At 30.9% G+C, this 12,117-nt stretch overlaps 1 protein-coding gene across 6 annotated transcripts; it reads right to left on the reverse strand.

The window, feature by feature from the left end:
- Positions 1-3,133: 3,133 nt before the first annotated feature.
- On the reverse strand, positions 3,134-9,491 carry LOC115979079. 6 transcript variants are annotated; one of them, XM_031101048.1, is made up of 3 exons: positions 7,019-7,382; positions 6,036-6,949; positions 3,134-3,292 (listed from the first exon to the last, which is right to left on the reverse strand). In XM_031101048.1, the coding sequence occupies exons 1-3, from the start codon at positions 7,046-7,048 to the stop codon at positions 3,280-3,282; spliced, it is 957 nt and encodes a 318-aa protein (XP_030956908.1). In that variant the 5' UTR covers positions 7,049-7,382; the 3' UTR covers positions 3,134-3,279. The 6 variants fall into 6 exon arrangements, 5 of the variants coding, with proteins under 5 accessions (XP_030956908.1, XP_030956907.1, XP_030956906.1 ...); XM_031101047.1 differs by lacking the exon at positions 3,134-3,292 and adding an exon at positions 4,154-4,607; XR_004088937.1 differs by lacking the exons at positions 6,036-6,949; positions 7,019-7,382 and adding an exon at positions 3,486-4,053.
- Between the last annotated feature and the right edge of the window lie 2,626 nt (positions 9,492-12,117).

Here is a 12,117-nt window from a genome sequence, read left to right on the forward strand (position 1 = left end):
CCGTGTTCATTTATTATGCTATATATTGTATGTAAGTAATGTAACTGCTTGATCATGAATTTTTTGATGGGTGCCCATGAAATCTTGATGTACTTAGTTGGTTTTGCTTTAATAATGTTCTGTAGTATAATAATGTCTGATTTTGTCTGATATACTTTTTGTGCTTTTATATTAATTGTTTATTAGATGTTGAGGTTCTCACGAGTTTCTGGTATTTCCAATGAAGACATCCTCTTTAACCTGGAGATATATATATATATATATATTTTTTTTTTAGATATAAGAAGTCTGTTTATTTATTTTGTTTGAGAAAAATTAGGATTTTTTTTCTTCTTCCCTTTTTTAACTGTTGTTGTGAAGTGTGAATGTTTGAGTTACTGAGTTAAATGAAAATGGGAGTGTATTGTAGCTCAGTAGTGTTGTCTAATTCATCTTGGGTGTAAATCTTCCTCTTACTCATTGAATAATAAGGGGGGAAAATTATCAGAACTGTTATGGCTTCTTCTTTTTATTTTTCAAGAATGTTGAGAAAAAAGTATTAGATCTACCTCGATGACACTTCCCATGAGGAGAAAAAAAGATTAAAAAAAAATTATATGATATACTAAAAGGGCCTTCCCCGTCAGTTCAGTTAGTGGTATCTTTGAACCTATCATGCATAAGATATGCGTATCATTCTTCAAATTGTGTGAACTTTACAACCGTGTAAAACTCACATGCTATGAGAGGGAATTTGCATATATATACAATGCACAAGATACTTTTGTCTTCTTGAAGGGGAAATTAGTAAGTGCATTTTGTGTACATCCTTCTCTTATATAAGCATGAGCCCCACAACTCACTTATTGGGTCTATGCACGTTGAAATATACTTTTATGTGAAAGAGAAGTATAGATGTATAATATATCGAATCCTTGATAATGCATGTGTTTTATAAATGTGTTTATATAGGATGTGAAAGAGAAGTATAGATGTATAATATATCGAATCTTTGATAATGTATGTGTTTTATAAATTTGTTTATATAGGGGAGAAAATACTACTAGTAAAATGTGTTTATAAATGAAAATTCTGTAGAGTAATTTTGTAATAATTGATTTAACAATATAAATATATTACCTTTGCAAGTAAATCATAATTTTTATTTAAATAATTATTGCGGCTGTTGGTGCCTGTCCTTTTGGACTGCAGGGGCAGTCTGTAGTGGCCCAGATTTTCCTTAGCTGCTTTTGGGCCCAAATTTTAAATGCCCCACATAGGTTTGTGCCACCTGTCCCCATTTTCCCTCCTTAAATTTTTGTCACCTGGTTTCTTTCGAAAGTGGTTTCTGTGGATGTGCCAAAAGTCAGAAAAGCACTTAGACATCCCAATAATTCCCAACCAGGACCTATTTTGGTCAAAAAGGAACTAAATTATTTTCAATTAATAAATTCCAAAAGTTGACTAGCATATTTTGATTGAACTTAATTAAATTCCATTAATGTTTTGGTACTTGTATTTGGAATTTCATGTTCTACTCTTCCACCTTGCAGGATGAAATTTGTGACATATGTGGTGATGCTGGTTTTCAATAGTGGATGAAGGTCACTTCTGTTATTGGTAGTTGTAGGTAATATACTGGTAACGTAATTTTACTGTGGGGACATGCTTTGGTTGCTTTATTTTGGTACCACTTAATTACCACTACAAGATAACCACATCACTTCATAAAGAAAGTGAAAGTAATTAAATCAATTAACAGTTTAACACCCACAATTTTCCTATTCTGCCATAAACAGAATCCACAACTCCTTTATTTTTTTTATTTTTTTATTTTGTAAATACTCACAATTCCCACATTAACATATTCGGCATGTTAAGCCATTCTGATATTTTATTAGAGGTTCATGACACAATACTAATAGAAATATGGACTATGAACACACTTTCTATTGTACTGGATAGGAAAAAAAAAAAATCCCTCTTCTGAAATTTAAAAGTTGAGGAAGTTTTCTGGCAGAATCAAACCTAGAGCTTGTTAACTACTTAAAACATTATTAATGTTCAGAAAAGGGGATATTTCAAGAACCAGGATTGAACTTGTTAAACGGTTAGAAAAAGGGAGCTTTCTCATGACATTTGACAATAAATATAGCATCTTGTGCTGTTTTTCTCGTTGAACACTTTATGTCACATGCTGAACATTTGCTAATGTTTTTAGGTATATTTTGGATCATTTGGACTAGGACTTGCAGGAAAAACAGGGCTCATAATGTCAGAGGTCAGTTATCGCACAAAAACTTCTGAAAAAGTATATAATTCAATGAAGGAATAGCAATAAATAGATAGATAACAAAAGGCTTAGACACAATCACCTTGCTAAACTTAAACAATATTTGCCCACACTCAAATGATACTAAAGGATTACTGCAAATTTGTTCCCATACACAACTAAGCTTAGAATTCTTCAAGTAGTATTACCGAGAGTATTCTTGTGAATTTTTATGAAAAATGGTAAAAGAAGGTAGTTACAAAAATGAATATAGATCACTATTTATAGCTGAAGGGTTATGCCCCTTCAAAAACAGTCACTTTGATTGACTATAATATTCACAGGGTATTAGCCGTTTGACAAACCAGAAAATCCCCATCTAGAAAACTGCAGAAAAACAGTTTTTACGATCAATCGAGTATTCCTTTGTCATCAAGCCAGGAATTGAACAAAGAATAGGGTTCTCATATTATACAGCCTTTGACTTATTGAGCCATATCTCGATTGATTAAAACGAGTTAAACCGATCAAATAGGAGTTGAGCTCTTTAAACCAAGGCTCGGCAGCACTTTCAATGGCATTTTGAAATCTCTCCTCTTTAATCTTAAATATAAAACAACCTACATTGTATATAACTTTATATACAACAAGAACTCTGATTTTGAACTCTGACCATAATAGGTTCATAGAACCATATTGATCTCTTCATTTCTTATTAGTGAAGCATGACAGGACAGCATTTACAACAGCTTCTGCCTATGAAAATTTGTTGCATTTTAAAGGATAGCTTACAGAGTTTTATCATACAATAACAATGGTGCAAAGAATACAAAACAAGACTCAAAATGTCAAATTCAAATGAAGATTAGCTGCCTACCTCAGAGGCTCCAAAAGCCATGTGTTTTGCGTGGTCATTGGTTGTATGTTGTTTAGCATTGCCAGTGATGGCATCATGGTGCTGTGCAATCCCTAAAGCATCCTCCAGACTGACAGAGTTGGCACCGTCGGATCTCTTTCCAGCCAAATATTCAAGTTGTCATGCTGCGTATTTTTAACATAAGGAAAATTCCTTCATTTATGTTTATAACCCAAATAAATGGTGAGAAAACTCCACCCTATTGATGACCGGAAAACATCATCCTCTCTCTGCATAGAACACATCTTTGTGTTCCTTGCAGAGTTCTTGGAATATAAAATAGAAAACTTTTGTGACCAAATACCAAGAAAAAATTACCAGGAATTTCCAGGATGGCAGCATGAGATGCTAGGTCGTTTGCATCCAGCAAATCAAGTGTAGAGGAATGGAAGGAATAGCTATCCCTATCTATTTTGATTCAACATAACCACCAAGGCAGATTGACACTGATGTCATACCAAATAATATCCCCTCAGAATTTGGACATATTGCTTCAAGACTGGGCAACTAGTGAAAAAGTCAGTCCAATAAGCATTTGCCCTGTCTGCATACCTTCTAGCAAGCATTGGTCAAGCTTATTAATGGCAGTAAATTTCAATCAATTTTGCTTAGTCAACTAAAGGTAGATGGAAAAACAGTAAAGCTTTTGGGAAATAATCGTCAGTTTTTACTGGCCATAATTCATTTGCTGCATTTTTTTTGCCTTAGTACAGATAGATAGTGTAGAATACAAGGCATTAACTTGATCGTCTTGAGAAAATTAAACACACTCGTAAATGCGTTATTATAACTAAGTGAAATATATTGAACAACTGATAAAGAGAAAGGTAGAAAAACAAGAATGTTCTAAAGCTCCATTCCCATTTTGAAATTAATTAAATTACATACCAAGAAATGATAAAGAACAATTTAACAAACAGAGAGTAAAAATAATCAAAATTAATTTAGAAGATGTATCACACTCGAAAGACACAATCAACAGGGATTAGGACAGGATATCACAATATCTTTCAAAGTACCAAGCTAAATCTTGTAATAATTAACATACCCAACTCACAAATAAGTTTACAAAACATGAGATGCTGCATGGTTTTAACACAGATTCTAAGAACACTTTAACCTCAAATATGCTAGTAGAGAAAGGAGTGGTATAAATATGTGTAGATATTATAGAAACTTAATTCCCAAATTAAACCCTCAAACTTTTTTGAGAGCCATTATCCAAATCATCTAGTAATGGACCTGATATCAAGAGTCATTATTTGAAAATCTAGTGTCATATTTGAGTTTTGAAAATTTGCTTTTCATGCAGTATTAGATCTGGCCACCATCCTGTTGAAGCATGTGTTGTTAAAACATCCAACAAAGAGTCTTCTTCCTTCTCTAGACTTTGCAACAAAAGCGCGCCACTCCATTTGGTATCTCTCTTCCAAATTCCATCTGGGATTGAAATAATTTGTCAATCCTTGATGGGCCTACCTTCTGTTATGAAGTCTGATTTTACAAGCAACATCACAACTAAGCTTTATATCTAATAAGACTGCCTTAACTTGTATAGCATCATGCAGTATTTTCTGGACAAAAAGTGAAACTTTGCAGAAATTTTGACTTTCCACAATATTTTCTAGACTTCACTGTTAACATTATTAGTTCTAGCATTGTTACTGTCATCATCACCTCCCATTCTCAAATACCTCATTCCCACATGCCGGAACACTATCCTTGTGGTAGTAAAAAGGTCAAGTACCTTAGAAACAAAATTATTTTGTTCTATAAATGTAAGGCTCCTCTCAACTAGCAGGAGATCCTATGGATAGGTTAAAATAGAACGAAAACAGAATCTTAGAAGCCAAAAAACACAAGCAGTGAATGTCCGTGGACATCAAGTGATTTTCCTGTTCAAGTCATTAACAAGCAGGGGTGTGGGACCCATGTACATGATGTCCACATATTACACTTATTAGCCACAAACCAATAAAATGCCTAATAAGCTTCATCTTAAAATCAAAGTTCCCCAAAACTACACCAATGGACAACCATAATAATACAATAGGTTAAGAAATAAAGAATTAAAGGCTCAACCTAAATGAAAAATATACATAAAAATTAAAACAACAGTGGTCTTCCTATAAACAATTATTGTGAATGTTGAAATTATATTGGACACATTGATAGATCACTTTTAACATTGTCATTGGTTTTTATTTCTTCAATGAAAGTACATTGTGTGTGGGTGAGAGTCAAATTACTGTGTAGCACCTCCCAACTAGCGGCCATTATATGTGTTACTTAACATTTGGATTTTTCCCAAGAATACAGTCTCGATGAGCAGGAAAGCTGCACTCTGCACAGTAGTAGAACCATTGCTTGGGATCTCGTTCTTCTTCACAGATATCACAGTAATATTCACCGGAGTCATCTTCAAGAGTATAACGGAGGTTGAAGGGATGTTCATGTTGGTTGTACCATGTAGTTTGTGGTAGTGTAGCACATTTTAAGTCTAGAGCAAATTCACAAGTCGAACAGCGGAATACACGATACTTTTCAGAATTACAATTACTACACTCTTGTCGAGAGTTTGTGATGGAGAGGTAAAGACGATGCTCATGACAGGCAAGAGTGAGGGTGTTTGATAATAAAATACATTGAACATAGTAATTATACTTGCATATTTGACAGTTGTATTTTAAGCCGTTGCACCTCTGGCCACAGGCATCACAGGAAAAAGAAACTCGCTGATAACTGAGGGTGAGAGGGTGTTGATCAAGTGGGTATTGTTTTATTTTGGGTAATTTAGAACAAGATTTATGAAGAAAGAAGCTACACGGGGTACAACTGTAAAATCGAGAGAGAATGGATTGTACGCACCCGTTGCATTTTGTGTTATTCGGAATCTCATCAGTAAGCTTCAAATCATGCCTGTGACTGAAGTGTTTGATTTCTGTGGCTATTTCAGTTCCGTCTTCCCCCACAGTGATTTTTTTGACTTTGCAAATTTCTGAGTCAAAGGATTGATGGAGCTCTGGATCTTCAGATTTTGACTCGGTGGACTGCTCCTCTTTAAGTTCCTCCAAATTTATGAACTCCCTGTTATAGTGGAGCATAGCACAATAGAGGTGGGCAGCAAAATCGCATCTTGAGCAATAGTAAAGGCAGAGTGTATCCACTTTTCGAACACAGAGTAGGCAAATTGGAGAGTCGGATTGATGGACTTCAAGAGAAGGGGTGAGGTGGAGAGGGTGGTCGTGACGATAAACTTTCAGTCTGCGTGGGCAAGCAGCACAACGTGAATGTATACCGAAATCGCATTGGGCACAAAGGTAGGGCAGATTGCCTTCTTTGCCACAGAAGTCGCAAGTGAACTTCAACAGCTTCCAAATGCGGGTCAATTGGTGGTCATGGACTTCAGTTTGGATGGTGGGTGATAAAGAAGAACATCTGATGTGAATGATGAAGTTGCAACGGTAACAACAATAACTGTATTCATTACTCTTTTCTCCGCAGACGTCGCATTTGCTAAATCTGTCATATTCTTCTTTGTTGTTCTTATGATATGTATTTATGCCAAAGAGAATAAGAGGATGATTTGGGTGTGAGGGATGGTGCAACCCAAGGGGTAGTTCAGCACATGATTTATGATGGTGGTAATCTCTGCATTCTTTACAACTGTAGCTAGGACCAAATACTGGTTCCTTGCACCCCCGACAACGATCTCCACTTCTCTCGTCTTCATTAAAGACCAACGGATGCTGCAAGTGCCGCCAATGTTGAAGCTCCATCGTCTGGACAACATCAAATTTGGTTAGAAAATAATGACAGTGCAAAACAAACCGAGAAAGAGAGAGATGCACATGAGATGTTTGATTGAAGGCTGGTAGCATTTGTTTTCTGACTAATTATCATCAAGTCACATGGAACAATCAGTAAAGTATTGTATAAAGAGTAAAGACCAATACCAAATAGACAATCTGGCACTTCTCCACTAAGCTTAGACGCTAATGCTCTCGCTGGCTGGGCTTGCTCAAATTTGATTTGGAAATCCAATTTTTAATGTCAGCTTGTGAGATTAGAGGTGAGGATTCTGGGATTTTAAGAAAGATAGGAGACATTTGGGTTCATTCGGAGGTGGATGCTCTCAGCATTTGGGTTCAAGTGAGTGAGTGTTGCACTTGCACGCACATCAGGTGTTTGATTTGGGTCTTGTAAAAGTAAAGTTGTTGGATTTGGAAGAAGCGTTTAATTAAAAATAAAGTTTACAAAAAAAATTAATTACAAATAAAAGGCTGTTCATAAATATTAAATAAAGCTTGTGATTTAGTTTCCCTAAAGTAATGCTTACTGGTTTTTTTTTTTTCAATGTAAAATGTGGAAAACAATGTTGAAAAGTTTTAAATATTGAGATAGATAATAATTTTTTTAAATGAGTATTAAAAAAATATTATGAATTTTCAATGAATATTTGGTGGGCAATAAACACAATGTATAAGTTGTTCTTTACGTTACAAATGGAATTAGATTTTATTAGCGTCCTACTGTCAAATATTTGACTGTAAGAACATCTTTTTTTGAAGTTTTGGAGGCATGAGTCAAGCGAGTGTTGCACTCACACGTTATCTCCTAAAAATAATCATAATAGTTTATGACTCATCATTTTATACAAAAAATTATTTTTTTGGGACAAGTGGAACAGTTTTTTAAAAAAAAAATAAAAAAATAAAAAATAGAAGTTACCAACAAATAAAATAAAATGCTTACTTACAATCTAAGGGTTTTTTTTTTTTTTAATAATTAAAAGATAGAAAACTAAGGGTATTAGTATAAGTGTATAACATGAATATTTCCATTAAAAAAAAAAAGTATAACATGAATATTTGATAAACATAATGGGTTTAAGTAACCCTTTACAAAAGAATTTGGATTTGATTTGGGTCTCCATCTAAAAGTGCTGAACCAAATATCCCCTAATTTTTTTGGTCTCACACTCCAATATAAAATTATGGAATTAAGGAAAAGGTGCCTAAAGGGTAGGGATAAATAATAAGACATTAAGTCTAAGAAAAAAAATAGAGAAATTATTCCTGTACAATACAAGTTCCAATCATGGCTTTAATTGATACCACAATTATTATTATTATGTTAGAGAAGTGGAATTTGTTTTAGTTTCTTTTGTTTATGTCAATAAATATTCATTATAATTAAAAAAAAGTTAGACTTTGTGTAATTTTACAAAAGTTGTTCTACTAAATAACTTTATTTTATGATAATAGTTTTCTAAGCCTAAGTAAATATAATAGAGGGTATTACTATTTAAATTCATGGTAGGAACCCACCATTTTTTAGGGAAATGATTATTGCTCCAAAAGTATTCAATATTTTTCATCAAATCTAATGTTAAAATAAATTTCTTTGCATAAGTAAGATGGGAGGCATTTGGAGGTGGATTCTCAGAATTCGGGCATGGTTGGAGTTTTGTAAAAATAAAGTTGTTGGGTTTGGAAGAAGTGATTAATTAAAAATAAAACTCATGATTTGTCAAATTGGGGGTGGACCAGGAGGGGGTGTATTTTCACTATTTTGTCATTTGTTAATAAATATTAAATAGAGCTAGTGATTTATTTCCTAAAGTAAATATTTATTGTTTTTTTTTTCAATGTAAAATGTGGAAGACAATGTTGAAAAGTTTTAAATATTGAGATAGATAAAAGTTCTTTAAAATGAGTATTAAAAAAATTATGAATTTTCAACTAAGATTATTAATAAAAGATAAAATGAATATTTAATAGGCACTATGTACAAGTTATTCTTTACATTATAAAGGGAATGAGATTTTATTAGGGTTCTCATGTCAAATTCTTTACACTAAGCAGTGGATCGCAACTGATTGTTGCAAATTCTTGCATGTGATTAACCTATAATAGATATTTAATAAGAATGTGAATTCAAGAAAATAGTAATTTAAAAAAAGTAACTAATTGATGTAATTTTTATGAAAGCAAAGTCAAATGTAGCATGAACCAAAACCATTTAGCAATAATATATATCTCACAAAAATATAATGTTAATTCAAGTACTAAATAAGCCAAAAATTTTACTTTATTTTACATCTATACAACAAAATTTAAGCAATCAAATCATCTATACAACAAAATTTAAGCAATCAAATCAACATATTATTTATATAAAGTAATTAGAAAAACACACATGCATATAAATAAATTTGCAAAAGCAACCATCATTACTTACTATAAGAATAATCCAATATTGACTTCAAAATGCACCAAGGAAAGCTTCCAAGTTAGTCTCAATATCAATTTCATCAAATATGTGTTCATGTGGAGGTCATCCATACTTCTTCTATATATAGGCTTCTTATGCCTTTGGCACATAAAAACATTCACCAACACAAAAGAAAGAACATTAGAAGAAATTGGGCAAAGAATTTGATGCTTACTTGTTCAAATGTTTATACTTATCTTTCTCATTTTCTCTTAACATTCACCAACACAAAAAAAAGAACATGAGAAGAAATTGGGTAAGGAATTTGATGCTTTCTTGTTCAAATATTTATACTTATCTTTCTCATTTTCTCTTATTATTATTATTATTATTATTATTATTATTATATCTAGACTTCATACTAACATTTCCTCTCTTTTTTTTTCTTTTTTTTTGTAAACATGTCCATACAATCAATTTATTTCTCATTCATTTATTATATTTCTTTATACATCTCTATCTAGGTTATACACGCATGCATGAAACTCCATCTTTTTGTCCTTAGATATATTCTATGAAAACATCAAGATGTGCTAGTTGGGATGCACACCTTTTGGCGATAAAATAGTAATTTGATGATGATAGATCAATCCTAATTATGTAATGTATTCAACACCCAAAAGAAGCATCATATATTGTATTATATTTTATTAATTATATGTGTAACTATATTAAATCATAGATGATAATATATTAGTGGTTCTAATTTGAGCCATCAAAGATGTCATTTTTTTTACCAACTATTAACAATTTGCCACCTGTTGTGAATATATTGCGTCCCTAGCTTTATTCATACGACTTAACTAATTGAATTTATTTTGTTATCATTTATATTAACTAGCATGTAACTCCATACAAACGCATGGATGCATTTAAAATTAAACAAAATCTTTATTATAAAAATACAAAAATTAGTCAAATAAAATTAAAAAAAAAAAACATGTAACATACGCATTCTTGCATACGTATAGATACATTTAAAATTAAAAGCAATTTTTATCATAAAATATAGATAATTAGTCAAATTATTTTTTTAAAGTTAATATTATTAGTCACATATAAAAATTCTTGCCTAAATTTAATATTACTTATGATCATTTTTTTTTTAATTTTTAATAAGATAGAATGTGTGGTGATTTTTATTTTACTTATTTTTTAAGAAACATGTGGTGATTTTTATTGAATATATGTAATTTTTTTTAAAAAATTTTATAGTAAATTAATATTAGATTCTCAGTATTATGCACTCATTAACTCACTTGATACAAATATTTAAAAACTTAAGCAGACATATGGCACACGCTTAAGTGGATAATTATGGTATGATCTCCACATAAATTTAAACATGTGCAAAATTGGATTATAATTTCAAATTCTAATTCAACTTTCTCTAAGTTTTACCTATTAATATTAATATATATATATAGATGACTTATAAATTTGAATTTTTTTTAGTTATATGATTATGTTTTTTATGTTTATTATATTGGACTCCTCGTTTTCACTTTTCCACACTAAATTAATTAATTTAATACAAAATTTTAAAAATTTAGATTAGATGAGACACGTAGGGAAAAATTAAATTCTAATTGAAATTCAATTTTTACACTAAATTAACTCACTTGACACAAAATTCTAAAATTTAGATTAGATGAGATACGTGACGCAAATTAGACTCTAATTGAATTTCAATTAGAAATTTAATTGGATTTTCTCTCTCTTTTACCTATTATTATTATTATTATTATTATTATTATTATTATTATTATTATTATATATATAGATTAATGTATAATTGATTTCTTTTAGATAAGTAGATTAGTAGCTGTAATAAATGTGTAACTAGGGTTCTAGTACATTTAACACTTTTGCTTCAAAAATTTAACAGATTGTTTTCCTTTTTGTGTGTGTGTTTCCTCTTTCCATTTTCTTTGTTTTTGAAAAACATAAACATTGAGGTCAAAAAAAGAAAAACACAAATATTAGATTGACGTAAAAGTGAAAAGGAAAGAAGATTGAAAAATGAAAAAGAAATTATGGTCTATAAGAATTCTTGCCATCTTTTCATATATTATTTCCTAATAAAGAAAATAAGAAAATATATAAAGACAAAGACACTTTAAAGAAATGAACTCCTTTATCTTTGCCTTGATTCGTCTCAATCATTTTAAAAAATTAAATATTAGAAACTTGAATGATATATCTTGTGTAACTTTCACTTCTTATCTTTGCATAAATTCTACTCAATCTTTTTAAAAAATTGATGATTCCAAACTTTTTTTTTTGAGAAATAATACAATTAACTCACTTGACACAAAATTCTAAAATTTAGATTAGATGAGATACGTGACGCAAATTAGACTCTAATTGAATTTCAATTAGAAATTTAATTGGATTTTCTCTCTCTTTTACCTATTATTATTATTATTATTATTATTATTATTATTATTATATATATAGATTAATGTATAATTGATTTCTTTTAGATAAGTAGATTAGTAGCTGTAATAAATGTGTAACTTGGGTTCTAGTACATTTAACACTTTTGCTTCAAAAATTTAACAGATTGTTTTCCTTTTTGTGTGTGTGTTTCCTCTTTCCATTTTCTTTGTTTTTGAAAAACATAAACATTGAGGTCAAAAAAAGAAAAACACAAATATTAGATTGACGTAAA

The sequence above is a fragment of the Quercus lobata genome, chromosome 3, assembly GCF_001633185.2.
Source record: "Quercus lobata isolate SW786 chromosome 3, ValleyOak3.0 Primary Assembly, whole genome shotgun sequence".
Classification (NCBI taxonomy): Eukaryota; Viridiplantae; Streptophyta; class Magnoliopsida; order Fagales; family Fagaceae; genus Quercus; species Quercus lobata.